The sequence below is a fragment of the Eulemur rufifrons genome, chromosome 3 (genome assembly GCF_041146395.1).
Source record: "Eulemur rufifrons isolate Redbay chromosome 3, OSU_ERuf_1, whole genome shotgun sequence".
Taxonomy (NCBI): Eukaryota; Metazoa; Chordata; class Mammalia; order Primates; family Lemuridae; genus Eulemur; species Eulemur rufifrons.
Window position 1 is genome coordinate 91572006 of NC_090985.1, and position 23849 is coordinate 91595854.

General features: G+C 36.1%; 1 protein-coding gene across 14 annotated transcripts in view; it reads left to right on the top strand.

The window, feature by feature from the left end:
* The window catches only part of ASPH (aspartate beta-hydroxylase), a 221055-nt gene that overhangs the window by 19177 nt on the left and 178029 nt on the right, over positions 1-23849 (top strand). For 10 of the 14 annotated variants that reach the window (XM_069465561.1, XM_069465562.1, XM_069465563.1 and 7 more), the window contains exons 2-3: positions 13664-13804; positions 16814-16882. In XM_069465561.1, the coding sequence (XP_069321662.1) occupies positions 13664-13804; positions 16814-16882 (210 nt within the window). Of the gene's footprint in view, positions 1-8198; positions 8215-13663; positions 13805-15318; positions 15364-16813; positions 16883-21462; positions 22531-23849 lie in introns of those variants that run through there. The other 4 variants (XM_069465568.1, XM_069465569.1, XM_069465560.1 and 1 more) reach the window with 4 other exon arrangements.

A 23849-nucleotide genomic window follows, 5' to 3' on the forward strand; every position in this document is an offset into this window, starting at 1 on the left:
TGCTGCTGAACCATTTGAAATTTAAATCAAGATACTTGACCCCTAAATTCTTCCTCATGTTTTCCCTACGAACAAGGATATCCTTCTATTTAGCCACAGTGTGATTATCAAGCTAAGGAAATTTAACGCTGGTATACTATTGTTACCTAATATAAAGTCCATGCTCCCATTTTCCTAATTTACTCTTATAATGTCCTTTAAACTGCTCATCCACCCTTGATTCATCATATCTCTATTATATAAAGATTTTTATAAGTTTTTTTAATTACTAAAATATATTTTTTCCTACAAAGTCTCACAGGTAAACTATATGCCTTCCTGTATAATATGTCACTTTTTTTGTGATTTTTCTAAAGATTTTATGAGATGAATATGATCAAAATCACAGTAAAGAGAAACTTTTATTTTTTTCCTGTTTCAACTGTCTGGTAATTTAATTTTAGGAGTTAAGGTTTTTAAGAATAAGAATCATGAATTTTTAAAATTGGAATGGACATGAGAGGTAATATACTTCATCCATTAGTTTCATCTTACTGAGGCCCGGAAGACAAGGAACTTACGCAAAATCTTGTGCTAATTCCCAGCCCACAGAATTTTCCAAATAGAGTCCAGCAGAAGAATGTGTTAGATGAGGTGAGAATTTTTTTTTTTTTTTTTTATTTCTGGGGGAGGGATGGGAACAAAGAAAGAAAGAAAAATATATGCTTTGCATACATGTAAACAAAGCAAATGTGGCAAAATGTTAATAATTGATAAATTCAGGTATAGGGTATACAAGTGCTTCATTACACTAATCTTACTGTGCATTTGTTTAAAAGTTTCGAAATAAAATATTGAGAAAATATAAAAACAAAACAAATTAGTTTTCTAAAGAAGTCAAGGGTTTTAAGTGTTGCCCTGGCTTTTGGGTGACAGAAGAATAAGACTGATTCTATCTGGTTGAATTTTGATGACTAGTTTAGAAATTTTTTTGACTCATCATAGCTAATGAAAATACTCCTCAAATTTTTCAAAATTCTCTTGCTTTTACCCTCTGGTATCCTCCACTAGCAGATAATTTAGTTGACATACTGGCCTCTGATTTTGAGACCTTCCTTTTCACTGTACGTGGTTGGAGCTAAAAACAGGCTTCTGTTAATGGTTGAATGTCACAGATCCAATGGTTGGGTAGAGTAAGTCCTGAAATAGATACCATGTTTCAGAATGTCAGGCATGGAAACCCTGTTAAGTTTCAAGTAACAATTTTCAACTTAGTGATATGTTTAAAATATACAAAATTAATACTTTAGATATCATCAAAATTAAAAACTTTTATCCACAGAAGATGCCATTAAGAAAATGAATAGGAAAACCATGGAGTAGGAGAAAATATTGTAACATGCATCTGTTAAAGGACAGGTGTTCAGGAAATACAAAGAATTCCTATAATTCAATTAAATAAAAATAGGCAAATGTGCAAATGATTTGAACAGATAGTTCACAAAAGAAGAAAAGTAAATGGCTAACAAGCACATGAAAGAAATGTTCAACATCATGGGTTGTCAGGGAAATGCAAGTTAAAATTTAAAAGATTAATAAACCAAATGGTAGGAAGGTTGTAGAGCAATAGAACTCATAAATTCTTGGTGAGTACAGAAAATGGTAGAACCACTTTGTGAAAAGTTCTGGCAGTGTCTTATAATACTAAGTATACATATGCCCTATGACCCAGCAATTCCACTTTTACATGTTTACCTAGGAGAAGTGTAGGCGTATGGTGTTCAAGGGAGTCTTGCAGGAGCATATTCCTAGCAGCTTTTTTCATAATAGTTCACAATGGGAAGTGACAAGATTTCTCCAAGAGGAGAATGGATACACTGTGATGTACTCTGTATGTATCACTCAGCTGTACGCATATGTTCCTACATTCCTGTTTGCTCATAGATGCCTACAGTGGAATGCTGCCCAGTCATAAAAAGGAATGAACTGCTGCTACAAGTAAGACGTGTGACTCCCAGGAACATAAAGCTGAGGGAGAGGAGCCTCAAACAAGTTCATATTGTATGATGCCATTTTTATGAAATTCTAAAAAGTAATCTGTGCAAAAAATAGTAGAACAATGGGGCCACCTCTGAGGGTGGGGGATGGGGTGAAATGTTAACGGGAAGGACCGTGAGGGAACATGTTAATGTTCTAGATCTTGATAGACTTGAGTTGTACATTTGTTAAAACTCAGGGAATGTAGTATGCTTAAAATTAGTACATTTCATTTTATATAAATTTTACATTAAACTGTAAAGAAATGTTGGAGTATAGTCTATGATATACAAGCTGAGTTATTATTTAGGGGATGTGTACTGATGTCAACAATTTACTTTGAAATGCATTATACAATTAAGGTAGATTAAGGGATGGATATAGAGAGATGAATAGAGATGACATAAGCAATGTCATTAAATGTTAATATTGTAGTAGAACCTAGGTAATAATTCTTTCAGTTTTGTTGTGTTTTAGGGGAATTTTTATAATAAAACATTGGGGAAATATTCATAAGTTAATTGTTTGAGTCATAGGAAATAGCCATTTTTGAGGGTCAAAAAAAATGGTAAAATACTGGCAATTTCTTATGGTTTAGCTTAACATGTGACAGCACATTTTGTAGCCATTTTATTTGGCCATCTCTATCCAACAAGGCACTAACAGGAAATAGCTTTGTTTGCCTCCAGTCATTGTGCTCAGTTGGGCTAGATTCATCTCCTCTTTGCTCTGGGGAGCAGAGGCTCTTGACTATCCCTGGGACAGATTCCTTCACATCCTAGTCACTCTCTGTTTTTAAAAGTGTGTCTGGTTTAGATCCGATCTCATTTTCAATGTGGAAGTTCTTGTCTCCCCTTTGCAGCAGGGCGGGAGGGGCCTGCAGTGGGGAGGATTGAGTTGTGCTCTCCCACGGTCTGCCTTTGGGCTGTGCCTGGGAGGAAGAGGGGGAAAGGCCTTCCTCACTTCTCAGGCCCCTCTGCTGGTTGATAGTTGAGAAGTCAGTCTCCTTCCAGGCATCCCTGGTCTCTGCAAGGGATTCTCTTGCAGTACCTCGCTCTCACGTGGCTTTAGGAGAGGGAATTTTGGAATTCACAAGTGAATATTTGTACCTTACCAAGTTGGTTGAAAACTCAGATTCACTATTCTACAGAAGTGTGGTTATTCAGCTCTTGGCAAAGTTGTGAAATTTCTACTGGAGAGAGATATATGTTTATATGTAAGAAAGGTTGCAGTTCATGTAGTTGAGGGGAAGGACACTGTTCACATCACCAGTTTATTTGGTCGTGATTTTTTTAAGGAATTGGGCAAACCATACTGTCTGAAGGAACAGTCCCCACAAGACTGCCCTCACTTCAGACACCAGGTGCAATTTTAGGGGCCCCCAGGGCCACTGTGACTTCAGACCAAGCTGGCCTCAAATTTGAGGTCCCCATAAACACACTCAGGGTTGGTGATTCACTAGAATGACTCACAGAACTCAGGAAAGTGCTGCACTTACCATTGCAGTTGTATTGCGGTGAGAGGATACACATTAGCACCATCCAAAGGAGGAGCCAGGATGGTAAAGTCTGGGCAGGTTCTGAGCACGAAGCTCCATTGTCCTCAGGGATGTGGTACCTCCTGGCATCCATGTGCAATGATGCGTATGGAGTATTGCAACTGGGGGAGCTCATCCCAGCTCTTGGTAACCTCCCTAGTTCTTGGCGCTTGATCACATGCTGCATGCATGGCTGACCTTTAGTTTCCTCCATGTCCTCCAGAGATCAGAACTGATACGGTGTGTCCCAAAGCCCACGTGGTTAGGCTGATCAGTGGCCAAAAACCCCAGGCAAACAAATACACTCCTATCACGCAGGACATTCCAGGGACCTAGAAACCTCATCTAAGTAGCCGAGGGCAAAGGCCAGACCTTTCTTTGGATAAAGTTAATTCTTCACTATGCAATTTTTAGATGCAGCCATTCTTACTTTTTGTTGATTAGTTATTCACCTTCGTTATTATTATTTAATCTTTTGTTTGCTAATGAGACACCTGGTGGCTGGCAGCCCCTAGGTAGCTTCAGACTGGGGCTGGTCACAGGAGAGACCAAAGCAGGTTTAGAGGGTCAGGATTTCCAGCCCCACCCCCCAACCTTCAGGGAGTAGAGAGGGGCTGAAGGTTAGGTTGATCACCAGTGTCCAGTGGTTTAATCAATCATGCCTATGCAATGACGCTTCTGTAAAAGTTCAGAAGGGCTGGGTTCCTGCCGCTTCCGGGTAGCAGAACAAGGCTCCTGCAGGGTGGCACGCCCAGAGAGGGCATGGGAGCTCCGAGCCCCTTCCCACATACCTTGCCCTGTGCATCTCTTCCATCTGGCATTCATCTGTATCCTTTGTAATAAACTAAGTGTGTTTCTGAATTCTGCAAGCTGCTTTAACAAATTAATTGAACTTGAGAAGGGGATCATGGGAACTCTGATTTATAGCTGGTCGTTCAGAAGTTTAGGGGACACTACCTGGGATGGGCATCTGAAGTTGGGGGTGGTCCTGTGGGACTGAGGCCTCAACCTGTGGGGGCAGTCATGGCAGATCAGTGCCATGGAACCACAGAGGAGCAGCCAATTTCATGAGTCAGAGTGACTTGAATGATGAATCGTGGACTCTAAAATAGATACAGAAATATGTGAAGGCCGGAGGCGAAGAAGGGATAGGAGAGAAGGAGAAGTCAGAGAACTACAGGATCCCAGAAGAAATTGTTGAATAAACAAACTGGAAAAATAGGAGGTTGTGTTCAAAGAGTGAACATTTCCATTCTATGCCTCACCTGGGGATGGAAGCTAAACCCTGGCCTGTGAAGGTGGTTTTCCCCAGCTGCGGGGGCATGTTTAGTAGGCTTTGCTCACTCTCTGCAGAGTGGCCTTATTTTACTTTGGTGATACTGGCTATTAGGTTTAAAGTTAGGACTCGCTCATGCTTACTTGGGGTCCTATCTGCAGATGAAACATTTTTTGTTTTTGTTTTAGAGACCTGTATTTTCAGTATCTCATGATACCCTGAAGCCCTTATGAAGGAAACAAACAAGCAGTGCTTTCTTAGCAGGGTTACAGATTCTGCTGGGATGGTTGTGCCATCCAACAAGAATGCAGATGTGATTAGGAAGGTGAGTCGGGGTGGGTTTATGACAAGATTCATGGTCAGAATGAGTGTTGGATATAGAATGGAGGGGAGCAAGGTCTCTGGGGATGAAGAACTGAAGGGAAGAGAACCTGTCCTGTTGGCCACGGATCGACATTGAGACCATGTGGTTATTGGCTGGGATCAGGCTGTAGAAGACTGGAGTGTGGGTTGGGGGTGGGGGAGGTGCTGGAGGGGGTAGGTGGCCTTGGTGAGGCACATAGTGGGTCCTCTAATTAGATGGCACGGGCCTCAGAGGAACAGGCTTTTGTTGTTGTCAGCATTTTCTTTTTCAGGGCGTAAGGATATGATGGTCTGGAAATTGGTAAAAACAAGAGCTACTACTTCCTCCTTCTCCCAGCCCCTAAGAATTACAGAGGAATAGTACAGTATTCCTTATGTGTGATCCCAAGACGAGCAGCATGAGATCACCTGGGACTTACAGTACCAGTTCTCAGGTCTGGCTCCAGCCCTACAGAACCAGGAACTCTGGGGGTGGGGGCAGCCATCTGTGTTTTTACAGGTCCTCTGTGACTCAGTTTGAGAACCACCACTGCAGTGACAGCTGGCTGAGGGTGGGGAAAGGAAGTATTCAGCACCGATCCATGAGAAAGCTGGTGGATTTTCACCTGGTAGGTTTTTGGAGGCAGGTAGAGCCCTTGACTCAGAGGTCCTGGCTCCTGTGGTCTCCGGTGGTCTCAGGCAGATATTAATGGTCTCAGAACATTTGTTGGAGGTTTGGTCTTTCCTTGGACCTAGGAGTTGCTATTATTTCCAGCAGCTATTACAAGGAATAGTAAAGGAAAATACCACTTTAGTTGTTTTTGCTAGGATTTTAAAACATGATTTGTTATCTGCAAATTGCATTTATTTTTAAACTTTTTGTACATTCTTCGTCATAAAAATGAATTGTTGTTCTAAGAGGTAGTTGCCTGAAATTCAGAATTTTTCCTTATAGAAAGTGTTGTGATAGATTAAGTGATATTTCAGAGAGTTTTTGCCTGATCTCTGTATCTAAATGTTAATGAAGGTATGCCATTGTCATTGTGAACCTAGGAGGAAAGACATTTTATCCAAATAACTATTCAACTATTGCAAAAGATAAGAGAAGGTTAACTATAGGACTTGAGAAAATGTTTGGTAAAGATTTACCTAGAGGAATAACTGGAACTATGTTGAAGAAGCCTCCTGAGTGAGGTATACCTAGAAGTTAACAGCTGTGATTCTTGTGTTAGTTCAGCATTTGACCATTGACCTGTAGTTTAGAATGCAGCTGGCCTTGCCCAGGCCAGTAAAGAGAGAGATGAAACCCTAGCTATGCTGGCAGTTTCAGAGGAAGGTAGGATTATGAAAAGAGCTGTGAATTAGAGGTGAGATTTGTGCACTAGTCCTGATTGAGTCAATAAAAATTTGTTGCACAGATGACTTCTGTAAATATTTGTATGTGTAGTTTGTGTCAAGACACACTGAGGCACAGAACTGATGACTTCCCTCAAATCAAATGTAATGGAAAAGCCAGGAAGCAAACCCAGTTGTCTAAGTCTGAACCACACCAAGCTGCCCACCATGTGAGTGTGGCCATTTGATTTCCAGTGGTCGCACCCATGCAGGCTCTCTTGTCGCTCTCATTCCCCCCCCCCCCAAAACACAACAAAAGAAAGTTTCCAGAATATTTGTCTAATAAATTTGTATGGCTGTGGGATGGTGGGTCATCTTAAACCTCTATTAATAACAAGTGATTCGTTATCATTTAACGTTTTAGCAAGCACCAACTTCAGTGGGACAGATCTTGAGGAAAGGAATGGGGGAAGTAATGCTTGGTCAGGGGATACCTAAGACACGGGTCAATTTTGTTTATGTGGCCATGATGCCTGCTTCACTCTGTTCCAAATCTGGGCTACTAAGTATTAATACTGTAGGTTACAGACTCCTCTCAAAGCATTTAAATGTTTAATTTGCCTGTGAAACCTTCAATTTGAGTGAAAAAATTAAAGACTTATAAACAACTTTGAAAGGTTGCTGCCTTGCTCTAGATACTATTTATGCTAAATTAATTTAGTATACTAATCAGAACTCTGATGAATTTGTGAACTGCTAATCTTAGATCAGTGAAGAAGTGTATTAAAATTGGGCTGATTTTATTTCCCAAAAGAGAATATTTGAAGATGGTGTTGGGGAGAAGTAGAAAAAAATCAGAATGCAGTTGTATAATCTCTTTCTAGTTCCCTTTCAAGGTAGTGTTTCCTAGGTCACTGTTCTCACTGCTACAGATTTCTTTCTTTCCTTCTCCTCTCCCCTCCTTCCTTCTATTCCATCCCCTCCCTCCAGTCCTTCTCGCCTGCCGTCTCTCCCTCCTTCTCCTGTGAAACATTTTGTGGTGTTGCATTATTTTTGCTGTTGGAGGAATTACTCCTGAGATGACAATATCTGCAAGTCAAAATTCTTGAGCATTAATTGATTTCTTACCATTTATCGTTCTCTTTCCTTCAAACAAACTAAGTCATAGTTTTCTGTTGTAGGCATTTGATTAGATTCTGAAGGGCCAAATTGAGCTGTGTCTGGGCTTGGGGCCACAATTTATAGCAAGAGCTGTTTATGTTTTGAATGAGTTAGTGTTTAAGCTAAAGCCATTAAAGCCTGGTTCTAAGAAAACAAAACTGCCAGCACAATTTGTTTCATTTCATTTTTTCTAGCCTGCTTGATTTTGAAGGAGTTGGAGTTCAGAGCTAGGACCAACTGAGAATGGAATTTGTAAGTGGGAGAAAGGCTGTCGAGTTGGAGTTATTAGGAGTACATTTCAGTCTGAGTGATTAGCAGCATTTGGCCATGAGGTAGAGGCCTCTAAAAATAACTGGTGAGCAGAGTTTGCAGTCGGGTCCAATTTCAGCTCTAGCTAGAGGCCTTGGCCAAGCAGGAGTTGGCCAGTCTAGAGCTCTGGTAAGGAAGGGCTTGCAGTGTGCCCCAAACCTGCCGATAGTGCTTTGATTTTTTTTCTTTAGCATTTATTATTCATGGATTGAAGAAATCAAAATGGCTGAAGATAAAGGTATATTTTTGTTATTTGGGTTAAAAGTGGTTTTGGATTTAGCTGACAGCTTTTTGCTTTTATTTTCAGTTGTGCTGTTAAAGTATTTTTGGCTAAGTGCTTTGACTGCGTCGTCGTCTTTTTCTATTTTGAACTCCTGGAGACATCGACTTTTCACAGTGGTTGAATTTTTCTTAGAATAATCTATCTTTAATTTGAACATGTTTTGGTGTCTTAAAGTGTCTTTTGGTATATTACAAACTTCAAAAAATGTAGAAGCTGCCTTCCTCAGTCTTATAAGTTAATTATAATGAATTTAAAAGAATTGAGTATATTCAGATTTTACATAAAATAATAATAAACTTAAGGAATATATATCCAGTCTCATGTTAATGTACCAACTTAGTTGGTTCAAGTAAAAACTTACTATATATGGAAACTGACCTACTATTCTATTGAGCAGACAATAAATGCAAAGAAAAAACACTAGAATTTTATTTTGTTTTAAATCGATTCATTAATCTTCAAGTGTTCTTTGATGATGTGTTGAATTTACTTTTTTATATATGTTTGTTTTTGCTTTACTTTGTAAATTAAGAATCTTTCCACTAATTGATAGTAGACTACATTCATTCACTCCTGATTTTGAAAATTTATGTAAGAAAAAAATAGGTATATGAAAACTGCTTCTCTCACCTTTGTAAGCAGTGGAGGAGTCTACTATGAGAATAGAGAATGTGAGCATCTCCACTGGGAATATGGTTTGGAATAATTGGTCAAAATGGATCACTTACCCAGTCTGAAAAGTGCTCCATGTAGCCATGAAGAGGAATATGAGATATGTATCTGACTTTTAATTTCTTTAGAAGACATTTCTCCCCCACCATGGATTAAAGGAATCTGCATAGTTAGGTAAATTCAGCTGTTACTTCTGACCCATTTTTAGCAGGTCTTGGTTCCCAAAGGGCGACATTTTTGTAGCATGGAAAAATAATCAGTTTTTATGGTTTTTAAAACTTTAAATGTATAGAATTTATATGTAAATATGAAATTTCCAGCATAATGCTAACTAAAACTTATAAATGGTTGATTTATTTATTATTAACATTAATGGTAGTTCAGTTAGTAGTAGGCCAGTTAAGTAATTGACTACTGTTCTGGTGTTGGAGTACATCTTCTATATTCCCTTTCCTTGACTAGATAAATAAAGTTACGTATTGCCCCTAGCCTACTTTTCACTTTGGACTATTTGGACTATGCTTCCCATAATAATTTTCTGTGTTTGGTACTCTGTGGGAACATTTTCTGATTTGGAGTTTATGTATTTTTGATGGGACAACATAAAAAAAATTGAATCACATAGTTCTTGCCATATTTGTAACTCTAGTAAAAATTCCTTTTGACTAATGTCTGGGAGTACAGGTTAAACATGAAACCAGAATATGAAAAGAAGACTTTTAGGTTTATTCTGATCTTGGAAATAGGGACAACTCCTAGATGTTCTTCCAGAATACCTTTGGAACAAAGTACTGGTTCCAGGTTTGCTTAGGGAGTTATAAACCCTCTTGAAGGGTTTGCCTTACTATGCTTTCGTCAGTTTCGTTGGGCAGAAACTGATATGCCCTTTGGGACCAGGCACACCAAATTTACAAAGTGACATACAGGAGTATATTATTGGCTGTTGATAAAAAAGTTCTCCAAAAAAGGTGTTTTAGGAAAGATTACCATTTATAATTTAGTGTTTTATTCCTTTATGGAATTAGTAAATATTAATGGTAATGAGTTGATAAATCTGTTTAATAAAAACTAGTTTGAATGAAAATATTTCTAAGATTTATTATGCATTTCTTGCATTCTTAAACAGATTGATATTTTAATGACAGAATCAACATGGATATCAGTTATTACCTTGTACTAAAGGTTATTTTAAGGACCGTCTGGGGTCTGCCTACAAGTTTCAATCACAAGGGCTTCGCAGCACTCTGCTTTCCTAGTTCTTGGTCTGCTCTTGCTGCAGGATCCTGCCCTTTACAGATTTTCCCTTTAACAGTGCTTTCTTGCTTTGATTCATTTGGGTTAGATTGTCTCTGAACCCTAATCTGTAGTTTTGTGCACTGAGTTAAGCAAAGTTGATTGAAGTTGTTAGAATTGTGTCTAAAGTAAATATAAACAGATTCTCGGTGAAGATTTTACTGTGTGTTTGGTTCTTTCTCTCCTCCTGCTCCCAGTCCATGCAAAAAATGCATGTTTTGGTGCATGCATTTATTTAGTTTTTTTTAGGAAGGCTTTTTCCCACTTTTTCCTTATATTTGGTGTTGCAGGTCAGTAACTTATATGAGTGTCACAGAATTAGCTTGGATAAATGACATGTAACTTTTGAGAGTCTCAGAAACTTTCCTGTCCCAATTCTGCTTTAAGAAAGAGATAGAGGCCGGGTGCGGTGGCTCACGCCTGTAATCCTAGCACTCTGGGAGGCCGAGGCAGGAGGATCGCTCGAGGTCAGGAGTTCGAGACCAGGCTGAACAAGAGTGAGACCTTGTCTCTACTAAAAATAGAAAGAAATTATCTGTACAACTAAAAATATATATAGAAAAAATTAGCCAGGCATGGTGGCACATGCTTGTAGTCCCAGCTACTTGGGAGGCTGAGGCAGAAGGATTGCTTGAGCCCAGGAGTTTGAGGTTGCTGTGAGCTAAGCTGACGCCACGGCACTCTAGTCTGGGCAACAGAGCGAAACTCTGTCTCAAAAAAAAAAAAAAAAAAAAAAAGAGAGATAGAAATAGAGAAAATTGAACTTTGAGTTCAAGTTATTATTTTGTTTTATTAGCTATTTCATGATAGGCTTTTTCTGAGTAGTATCTTGAGTATATTTTTATTGATGTACACATTCTGAAAACTTAATTATTGGGTAAAATTTTTCTTGCATCCACATGCTGAATAAATGTTAAATGAATGAATGAAGGGCTGAACTATATTTAGGCTAGCTATTTTCCAGTTAATGAAGAAAAATATGAGAGACTGGTATCAATTACAGAATGTTCAAGAGAAGATAAGAACCCTGTTTTACTGAAGTTTTAGTATTCATTTTACATAAAAATTTAAATTTCTTTCTTAGAGGCAATGAGAAGCCAAGGCAGGAAGTTCTTAGTCATTAACTATTATAGTTCCATCTTTATGCTTAGTGTTGTACACAGATGGATAGTATGCATATATCTATATGTTATGTAGAAATAAGGGTTTCTAAAAAATACAATCTTAGAAAAAAGTCTTTATAAAACTTCATAAAATTTTAATAAATTAAACATATAATATTGCTACTGAATCTGTGGAACCTCCCTGCCCCCACAGAAGCCTACTCACTTTTATAAATCTTTTCTTGTTTTTAAATTTTAGTGGTGGTTTATTTTGTATTTTTTTAATAACTTATATGCATAAGACACAAAAAATATTGGAAATCATCATTTCCACCACCAGCACTGCAGAAATTCTCACCCAGTCTTCCCCTCCCATGGCTGTGTTGAGGTAATGAAACAGTGATGCCTGTTTGAAGTTGATTTAATATGCAAGAATGTCATCTATGCCCAGCAAGTATTTTTTTAATGTATAAACTATGTTTTTATATAGCCGGTTTTTATATAGATCATGTTAGAAACAAAGTTGGTAGCCATATGTTATTTGGTAAGCATATTTTTGTAAATTTACTATATGATTATTTAGAAATCTGACCCTTCCTGATGGGTCTGTTAATATTTAGAGAGCCTCAGAAGATGAAATTATTTGTCTTTTTCTTTAAGAATGAAATTTGTTTTATTTAGTCCTCATAACTGTGTATACTTAGACATAGATAAATATATGTATATGTTTGAGTGTTCACACACACATACATACTCAGACTGATTTAATTCTTACGGATCCTTTTGAAAAATTTATCTAGTGTGGGTTTTAAAAATACATATATTCTTTTAAGAAGAAGAATTTTATTTTTTCTTCCAGAAGAATCTATTGGCAAATTCTAGATTAGAGCTGATGAGGCTTTCTGAAATCATGTTACTTGGCCAATTCATTATGGATCAAGGAACTCAGATCAGGTCAGGGTATGTGGAGGTCAGGGTATGTTCCTAGTTCTACCCAACTTGCACTGGTGGCTTTGGGAGAATCATTTCGTCTTTCTTCTGTGAACCAGGTGATTATTCCTGTCGTTACTCTCAGTGGTTCTCAACCAGGCACTGCCCTCGTAGAGGACATGTGGAAATGTTTGGGGTGTTTTTATTTATCATAAGCCTTGGAAGCTACTTGCCTTTGGATCCCGAGGAAAGCAGGGATGCCAGATGTCCTGCAGTGTGAAAAACACTCGTACAGGATGAAGCATTGTCTTGCATAAACATCCAGAACTGCCCTCTGGAGCGGCACTGACAAGACACAGGATCACATGCAGCAATGCCTGTGAACGCACTTTAACAGCAGTTCCACGTGCTGCATAAATACAAGGCAGTGTCTTGCTTTTCTACCTGGTTGATACATTTTTTTGCTTTCTCCGAGGCATTTTGGGATATGATATAGCCTTTTAATTTATTTATTAATATTACATATTAAAAATATGTATTCCTTCTTAAGGGACATTGGAATATTTTATGTCCTTTTAAAGACAATGTTGACTATTTTCTATTAATATCACATGACTTATGGTTTTGTTTGTTTTTGGCTGTAAGAAGAATATTTACAAAGGAATCTGAGTTAAATTAAACATACTAAGTGTGATAAATGGCAATTTTGGTGGACAGCAGTTTAGAGATCTGCTTTCTGCATTGCGACAGTTGTGAAAGAGCCTTTTCCTGTTTCCTTGGGCCCTAGTGGATCTTGTCAAGGCATAGGAATGAATTGTGCTGTTTTGCTTCTCTTTGTCCCTGAACTCTTTTTCGCATAAATAGTTTCCTTCTTTTTTCTCTCTTTCTCTCTTTGGCTAAGAATATGGAGTAGTTTTGGGGGTAGATATTTTCTTCTGTGGCAGTCAACAGAGTTTTTAAGGTTCTACAGAAACAAAATGAGACAGAAAAAAAAAATTTGACTACGTTTCTATTTCTACGTGATTTCATTAAGTTGTTGATGAGCTCTAAACTTTAAAGGAAGTAATATTCAGGTAGTTTTGATAAAGAACTTGTAAGGAAGGAATATACATATTATATCAGCTCTTGCTATTGCAAAAAATCATTAGCCCATCAGTAGTTTATTTCTTCCATTACTTCAAGGTTGGGGCTGTTTTGTGTTGAGTCTAAGCAGAAGCTTTTCTGTTTTCAAAAATCTTTATTTTGTATAACATGTTTTGAGAACTTAAGTAAAACTAGTATTTTTGAAATGATCTACCATTGTATGTACTATCAAATTATTGGGGAAACAATTTAGTGTGCAAAGGAGTATCCAATGAAGTGTTTTCTTCTTATATAAGTGACATTTTATATTTATTTCTAAACAGAGACAAAGCACAAGAATGGGAAGAAAGGAGGACTTTCTGGAAGTTCATTCTTCACGTGGTTTATGGTCATTGCATTGCTGGGAGTCTGGACGTCAGTAGCTGTTGTTTGGTTTGATCTTGTTGATTATGAGGAGGTTCTAGGTAAGAATTTTACATCACTTATGTGAATTTATAAGAGAGTAAGTGACAGCTTAGTAATCTTAAATATTTGTTATCTTCTTTTTGGTAGTTAATTTCTGTAGCCTTTCAGTGGATCTCAATAGACTGGGAATAGAAAGGGATGTGATCTGGGTTGACTTGAAGTAGTAGCTTTTGAATTTCTTTGAACATGACCTGTAGTTAAAAAAAAAAAAAAGGCTTTATATGTGTGTCTGTCACACAGGGAGTCTTACCAAGCAGTACTCATTTTCACCATATGCAGTACTCCATAATTTCTATTCAATTTTGTTATAAATTTTAAAAATACTTGATCATAAGCCACTGAATTTATTTAAGGACCTGCTAATGGATCAGAGCCACACAATCTGCAAAACCCTCCTTTTCAAAGCACACCATGTCTCTGTCGGTGTCTCTGTCTGGACAGGGGCGTGTGTGTACAGGTGCTGGGGTGGGTGTGTGTCAGGATGTGTAGTCTGTATGCTGTTCTGAGGGAGTTGCCATGGTACTTCTGATAGCTTCCTCCTTTCCCTTCCTTATTCATTTTGTCTCCCCATAATCGCTGCACTTTTTCATAATTTTTTATGTTAATGATTATTATTTTTGGAGTCACATTCTTTTTTTTATGTTTCTCTAAAAATCTTTTTTTAAAATTGAGGTTAAATTCATATAACATAAAATTCTATATTATAAATATTTGAAAATACACACTTCAGTGGTTTTTAGTACATTCATCATTTTATACAACCATCAGCATTATCTAATTCCAGAATATTTCCATGATCCCCTTCTCCCAAAACATTGAATCCCCTCCTCCTTCTTTTCCTGGCAGACTCTAATTTACTTGCTTTGTATGTGGTTTTGCTTATTCTGGACATTTCATATAATAGAATCATGCGATATGTGGACTTTTGTATCTGCTTTTTTGCACTTAGTATGTTTTTAAGGTTTGATACTTATTCCATCTTATGGCTGTGTAATATTCCATGATACAGATACACCACATTTTGCTTATCCGTTCAACAGTGATGGACATTTGGGTTGTTTCCACCATTGTGAATAGTGGCCCTTCTCTTTAGTAAGCCGGGGGCAGACGTGGACCTGTCACTGGCAAAAATGCTGCTTGTCTACATACACAGTGTTGCCTAGAAGATCCCTCTTCCATCGGACCTCCAGTGCTTCTGCTTTACTTGTTAGATTATAGCCATCTTTCGGAGGGGGGGAAGGGCAAAGAATAACAAAATATGTTTACATATGATCTGTTTTTCATTGAAGTTTTCCATTTTCTTTCACTTAAAGGAAAATATCTCTGGGTAGATTAATAGACAAATAGAGGGAGAATTTTAGTCTGGAGACAAACTTCTGAGTAGATCTGTGCTTTTACTGACTGACAGTGATATGTTGCTAGGGAATACATGCATGTTCAACGAAAGAAGGGATTTTAAGTATTTATACCTTTCAGCACAAGTAACAGTTCTCATGTTTTTACATGCATGCAGCCAAAGCAAAGGACTTCCGTTATAACTTATCGGAGGTACTGCAAGGTAGGCTACTGGAGATCCATTTTAAGTCTACTCATGTTCGTCTCTAAAACCTCATTCTACTAATTTAGGGTATCACCTGGATTGGAGGATGTGTGTATTAGGGCCAATTTCACCTTATAAGTTTGTGTGGAAAGATAATATTTTCTATTCTTTAGTGTAGAGCTCTGTACCATGTATAGCCTTGACCTGCACATTAGTACTTTTCATTTTCTTAGCAATAGAAATGATAGGATCCTCATGTCTTTATTATTATCATTTTAAATGTGTGTGTGCTTGCTAAGTCAGACTTCTACATAGCAAGTTAACTATTTTCCTAAGTAGAGCAAGGACTCTGGGGAGATAACGATCGATCATAGCTATAGCTACCCTGTGCTTGCTCTTACACAATCTTTTAATGTGCTTTGTACTAAAGAAATGGTAACAGTGCTGCCAATTTTTTTTTTAGTACTAATGTTATATTTGTGAATGCATTTAATATATTGCATTCCGTACGTTATTATATATTGCATAACCATATATTATTCATATGCAATATATTATAATATATTGCATAACCGTATATTATTACGGTTCTCCAAAGTCACAGTCCAATGATGAGTTGTAAGTCATGATGATTTTAGGATGTTTTTTAGGAGGTTGAATGTATTTAACTATTTGTAATGCTAAACATAACGGTGCTCCTTGTAATAAAGCATTAAAGCCTTAAAATACATGTTTACTAATTTTGGGGAGCAAATTCCTTGGCAGCATTGTCTTTTCAGCATACTTGTTTTAATCCCCCTTTTCCCATAGTAATAGATGGCCAGTGCTGATTAAGCTTGTAAGTAGAATAACCGTAAGTTTTAAGTTTGTAATTTCACGAAGCATCCAGTTTTACGTAGTTTATTTCCAGAAAGTCTTTTTTTTTTAAAGGTTGATTCATGATACTTCTGTTGTAAATCATCATTGTAAGATATAAAATTAACTGCCCTTTATTTTTATAACTTATGCTGTATGTTAATTCATTTATATTTAGTCTTTGAGGCTGGATTGATTCTTTTGCTTTGGATATTAATAGTTTGATGAAATTTCATACTGTAGAGACATTAAATTTCATATAACTGTTAGAAATGTATTGATATTGTTTCTTTCTTTTATATGTTCAAAACTTTACCTAAAATATTTTTAACGGCATAACAAAAAATTATTCTGAAGTGATTAGATCAGGGTATTGTCGTATTATGTTAGTTTTTAGAATTTATTAGGTGAACATTTCCTGAATCTCTAAGTGAATTGCCTACCATTTTTAGGTAAAAAATCTATTTGGCATCACTTTGTGGGATTGGAAGAGCAGAGAATTGCATCAGTTGGTAACATTTATGACTGATGGACAGGACTGCAATAAGTGGTGATACTTTATTAAATTGGTTTTCCCTTTTGTTCCCATATCTGTCATTCCTCCCTATTGTAGGAAAACTAGGAATCTATGATGCTGATGGTGATGGAGATTTTGATGTGGACGATGCCAAAATTTTATTAGGCAAGTACACAGTTTATTTTTTGTTAGTAGTGATAAAATGCTGGAAACAAAAGAATATTTTTGCTTTAATAATACCTGTGTCAATAGTATATGTATTTTATGAAAGATATTTTCCCCTTAAATCATATATTTCATTCCTGTTGAAATTTGAAATGGCTTAATTATTTTTTCCATAACTCTCACATTTCAATTTACTTTTTTAGTAGATAAGTATATAGCTCTTATACATATATTTTTTAATAAGTATAATAATTTCATGTATGTTTTCAGATTCTGAAAGTACTTCAGATTCTGAGCTTAACATTTGAAAATATAGATAATGACTTGGTCTTTCAAATACGGTAATTATAGACATTCTTCATTGTCATTAGACATTCACTTTCATTTGAAAATATAAATTTCTGTAGGCTTACATAAATTTGTTTTGAAATAAAATTATGGTAGTAAACATCTTAAAATATTCTATGCATATTTTAAAGGTAACGTTAAAATAAGGATACCTAGTATTTTGACCAGGTGTTCTTATTTTGGAAGTCTTAGACTCCTCTATTTGTGATCAGAACTACCTATCTTTATCATTGAGCTGTTTCTTGTAATAAATAATGATGCGGTATTTCCTCATTTGTTTTAAAATGCTGTCTTCCTGGAAAGGATGGTGCTAATTTTAATGTGTAAATTTTGTATAATCTGGCCTGGTTAGATTTCCTTTGCATTTATATGTAGCAATAATATATATTAAAACTTTTTATGTCAAAGTCTTTAGAAAAATAATGAATATGGCCTGGTATTATACACTAAGCTTAATAGAATAATGACCCAAAGAAATTCTTCCTAGGTAGACTATTTTGTGTATATTTCATAGACATAAAAACATGGCAGGATACTACATCTGTAACCAAAGAAACTGTTTTTGGTAGATTAATCTCACCACCTTATAAAGCAATAAATTCTAAATATGAAAAAGGTTTTAGTTGTGATTAAGTGTCATAAAGCTTCTTAATTTTGTCCTCTTAGTTTATGTTTTCTTATTACTGCTCAGTGGGAATTAGTGTCTGGTGCTTAACAGTAGAAGCTCCTATCTTAACCTTAATAAGATTTTCTATGGACTTCTGTCATTGCATATGTAAATATGAGTTTCTGTAAATATATTAAATCCTCAGATAACTATAATCCTGCTATGTGAAAGAAATAAAATTATATGGAACGTAACATATCAGAATGATGGTAATTTCCTTGCCTATGGTACTTAATCTTAAACGATGAATTCTGAATAGGGAAGCTTTTTATTTTAAAGACAACTTCATGTGGGCCAAGTTCCCTTATTTTTAGAAATAATATTACTTCTCATCTACTGTATTTTATTAAAACATGTTTCTTCAGTGGAACACACTGATTTCTATGGCAAATTATTACATTAATAACTTTATTTTTAGTATATTTGAAATTTCAAAAGTTATTCCCTTTATGGCTTTTAATCACTAAGAAGTTAAGTAATGGTACTTTGCAAAGTGCTATTTGCAGGTGTAGCATTAGCAAATTGTAAATTGTCCCTTTCATAAGAATTAATACTTTGAGGTAAAATTTGTTGAATCTCAAGATCTATTTTGGTAATTTTACTAATAAATGCATAAAGAAAGATAAGATAAGGCTAACATAAAGAAACTATTTTACTGTACACATGTACTAGTTCACAAAAAACATACCAAAGGTGAACTGTGAGGCTCACTTAACACCTCTGACTTATTTCTACAGTGCTTGAATTCTCTGCACGAAATACAACCTTAACTTGAATTAAATTTTATGACTAAAGTTCTTTTCTGATTTGTGAGATCACTGTAGCTTAGTCGTGCCTCTGTTACTGCCATGTGATTGCAAAGGCAGAACCTGGTGAAATTATTGGGGGAACAGAGGCTTTAGTGGATTCTCTTGTGATCAGGACGAGGTTATGGGGGGAGTAAGTTCAGTGAGCATATACCCAAAAAGAAGCCAGACTTCTAGGGGATATTTTCACTGGAGAGGCAGCTTAGGGGTTGAGCTTAAACTTAAGGTAGAGGGAGTCGAAGAGGAGGGAGGATGTTAGGAGATCAGATGAGAGTTTGGCATGGCAGGGCTAGTAATAGTTGAGTTATGTTGAACTTCCATAGATTTAGCATTTATTTCATTAATATTTTTTTTCCAGATTCTTAGATCTGCATATACCTAAATCATAGAAATTTGGGGGAAATGTATGCATTCCTGTTTACATTTGTTTCATGTTTTGAGGCTTGGCTTTTCTTGTGAAATATAAAGAGAGAATTAAATATGTGTGAGTAAATGAAGATCAATAGCTATCATTAATTTTATTATTATTTCTGTCCAAGGCCTTTCTGATTTACTTTGAAAATATACTAAGCCTGTTCTCCATTTACACAGCCTCCTATTTTTGTGGTCACATTATCTAAAATAAAAGTATCTTTGGTTTTAGTTTGGGTTATTGAAAACTACATTGTTTGGAAATACATTCTTTAAAAACTTATTTCCCAAATAAAATCAACAGGAAAATGATCCACGGACTAAATGCTGGGAGTAACATCTTAGAGTAATACCACCTAAGGATTACATGGTTGTCCTTTTGCCCTGTGACTAGCACCTGGCTAACATCCTATCAGGTATGGCTGGAGAGCAGAAGGGAAGCCAATCAGCACTTCCTAGACACTTGCTAAACATTTGTAGACTGGATGGAGGCTCGAGAGAGCCAACAGGAGGAGAGGACTGGACCTCGCCAAGCCAAAGGCATTGACACCCTTTTCTTTGATGGCAGCCTATTCTTAGAGGTTAGGAAGGAATTACATACCCAAAATATTTCCTTTTTCTCTTTGGCCTAGTATTTTGTCTTAAGAACCACGGGAAGGTTGTGTGGCTGGGTAAACAGTTTTGTTCACATGCTTTTGCATATTTGTTGCACACTTCAACCTGTCATACTGAAGGACAGAACAATTTGATATTCAATACTTGGAAGTACTTATATTGGAAAGTGGAGAAAATAAAAGTGTTTATACTAAATATGCAGCTGTAGTGTTTTAAGGCAGGAAGAAGAAGCAATGTTATTCCCACAGAGACTTGAGTGAGAATACAGATCTTTTCTGTTCAAAGCATTTGTCAGCTGTTACATTCAGTGCAAAAATATTCTGGGCTTGCCAGGAAATAATTTAAATACTGACTGCAATTTGTGTCCTCCCGGCCCCCCCCCCATAACATGAAGAATGGCATGATATCGTCTTTTGACCAAGGTGGAGAAAATCCATTGTAATCTTTAAAACTTAAATTAGTTGTATTATTATTATTTTTTGTATGCTACCCTTGATTGCCGGTAGTTATATTATGTGGAGAAATGTGTTTTGCCAAACTTTTAAGTGACTGAATTAGTGGTTATGACCGGAAATCTCTATGGTCGTGGATGTTCACACTTCTTACAGCCAGAACACTCCACCCAATTTTTCTGCCTCATAATTATGGGGCCATGCTGTAGATAGCTTGGCAGTATTGGTAGATTTTGATACCTACTGGAGCTAAGACACTTTCCTACCCAAAGCCAGTTCTTCACAGGAAAAAAAAAATATGATAAAAAAATATATGCTGTGATTTCTTTCCATCATGGGGGCCTATTTTGAGTCTAGTACCTAAAAATGATAGGAGTCAGGGTCTCTGCAGTAGAAGCTAATTTCACAGGTTAATGGGGAGAGGAGCTTGCAATGTTCCTATTGCAAATGGCTGGCTAAGGCCTCGATCAAATTTCATATCAGTAGGCAGAGTGAATTATTATTAATAGCTGACTCTTGTTAATGGCCAGAATTACAGGGCCATGAGTCCGTTGCCAGAGTTTTATAGAGCTACCATATTTAATAGTGTTAAAATATAAGTATTTAATTTTAAGTATTAAAGTTATCTGAGTTACATAATTTGAGTACATTTATGCCCATCTTTGGGTGTTGTAAACAGTAATCCTGCTAACATATAAACTCCAGAGTTTCCTAAGTTAACTCTAGGTCTTAAGGGGAAAAGTTTGAGGAAATAGGCTTTTTATTATAAAATAATAAATACGTATATACACACACATACATATATATTAAATATATATACACACATATATAAATAAACTTTTGTATAGCCAACTCTTGATAATATCTGGTTGGTAGCTGAGCAAACCTGGAAGCTGTCAGAAGTATACATATTTTTTCCCGATACTGCTTTTATTTCCTCTTCCCATTATTGTCAACCGAATACCCTCTGTTGATTTTGGCCGATACAATTTTGTCAAGTTTTCATCTCCAGACTGTCTGACGGGAGAAAGGCAAACTTGGTTAGGGGCTGGTAGGAATGGGGAGAATCGGTCAAACCGAGGCTGTCATTTAGCACATGTGATTGAGGGTTGATTGTAACGTGTGCATTTTAATTGACTTCTTTATTTTCCAAAGTGTCTTTTCTGTAAACCTCTGTGACCATGATGCACATCCTTTTTGAGATCGCCCTTCCTCAACTTCTTTTTTCCACCTAACTGCTCTCCTTATTTTCTCTTTCTCTCTTCCTTTATTCTTATGTAGGCCTGACCAAAGATGGCAGTAATGAAAATATTGATTCCCTTGAGGAAGTCCTTAATATTTTAGCAGAGGAAAGTTCAGATTGGTTTTATGGTTTCCTCTCATTTCTCTATGATATAATGACTCCTTTTGAAATGCTAGAAGAAGAAGAAGACGAAAGCGAAACCGCAGATGGTGTTGATGGTACGTCACAGAATGAAGGGGTTCAGGGAAAGACTTGCGTCATACTGGATTTACATAACCAGTAACTTTGATTCAGGGACTGAGTCATTGGCCTGTGAAAACCTGAGGCAGTCTCCTTTTCCTTTTCTCTCCTTTGCTTATGCAGGGCTTACCGTGCAGCGGGGCAGTTGCGATCTTACGGTAAAAGCCAACCTTGTGATCTTGCCCAGTGCAGCTATTAGCTAGTCCCTCGCTCTGCTCCCCCACTTCTCGTGAAGAAAGTGGCATTCCTCACTCTTGTAGTTGTCTACAAAGTACACTGAAATTGATGTTCTTGGTGGTATAATTGGTTTCTGTATCATTTTGTTTCAATTTATGTCTTTACTGAACTACATTTGGAAACTTAACAGTAGCAAATTGTGTTGTGGTTAACCCTTCATGCTTGTCCTGCTAACACTATTAATTAAGATGATTCTAATGGACTTACGAAAATATTTCTGGCATGATTTATAAGTTAAATACTTCTCTGTTGATCCCTAACATGACTGATGTATAACATGAAGGTTCTTTAAAAAGCTGGTATTTTTTTATTGTGATTTGTTTAGGTTCACTGACTTGTCAGATAGGTCCATACAAATTTCAATGTAAAATTCTGTATTAATGGTGCTTTTAAGATAATTTAAAAATAATTCCATGTTTTTGCCTTAGGGTAGTTAAATTACTGTATTCAGATAGTAATATGAAATTTTTCTGTTTATGAAAGCAAAATTTATTTTTAATTTCATTTCCAAATATACATCTAGAGAAAGTAATTTGTATTTTTTTTTAAGGTAGGCATATTACACAAGAGGGAAAATGTGAATATGTATCTTAAATAATGTTGTATATATTAAAATTATTCATCCTAAATAAAGTCTTTTTCCATTTTTTTCCTTCATTATTAATTCGCTGTCAATTCTGGCTCCAATATGATGTGATTTTTAGAATTGTAAATTAAATTTATTATGTGGCAATTCTATTTTAGGAAAACAAATTTTTCCTGTTAGAAAACCTTAAAAAACATCTTTAAATCAGTTTCTTTAAAATGAGTTCAGTATTGCTTCAATAAATCAAAAACAATTGTATCAGCTATATATAAAATGCATTTCTTAAAAGAAGAAATGCATTTCTCACTCATTTCCCCCCTCAAGCAAAGCTCTTAAAGCATGAAAACGGGTAAGACCTAAGACCTTTTTGGTTTCTGTTACACTTTGAAGGTGTGGTGTTTTCTGTTTTTAAATCTCTTTTGAGCTTCTCTAAAATTTTGCTTAGTTTGATTCTCCATAGAGCTTAAAATCTGAAAATGTTTGCATTTTTTTTACATTGCACCATAATAATATCTACTTTTCAAATATTTCTTGTTTGTCTATATTTGATCAAATTATTTTCAGTAAGTGGACTATTCATCCATTTATTCTGAGGGGGATATGACAAATTTAATTTCTTTGTTAGAAATCACTCTTGTAGGTTATCATAATGATAGCCTGAAAGTAAAAGTCTCAAATCAAAGCACAGGAAATCCATGCCCTCCACCTGCTACTTATGTGTGTCACGGATGACTGTCCAATTTGCTGATCTTATTAAAAACAAACATTCTGTAGCTACTTTTGGACATGGATATGCACGTGGTACACTGGACAGTGATCTCCTAAAGTTTAAATGGCTGTTAAAGCTCTAGTTTGTCTTGCTCTTATTATTCAGTAAATAGGTTTTATTCTGTTAATGTTTCTGACAACCAAAAGCCTCTGATTTCCAAGTAATCAAGCACTCCAGCTAAGCCATCATTTAGTAGAATGTTCTGCAACAAAAGAGTATCTATCATGTAATAATAATCTTTCTGAAAGTTTATTCAGCCATAGTCCGTATTTATTGTATCTTCTACTTTGAATTTGAGTACTAGGAAATATCAGAGTTCATTAGGTTTAAATTCAAAAACAATCTCAGGCCCCACCCAATGAAATTCACTTAGCCAGGTGTCTGGGATATATTTTTTAAAGCAATCCTATTAATGTATCATTACTACTAACACTAGAAGATATTTGATAAGCTTATGAGAAGTAATTTGTGTGTTAAAAATGTTTGGAATTATTAATTTCCCATCAGGCTTTTTTTTGTCATGATACTAATGCACATTTTATGTACAGAAATTAATTATACTTTATTTTTGTAAGTGAAAAACAAGAATGTGA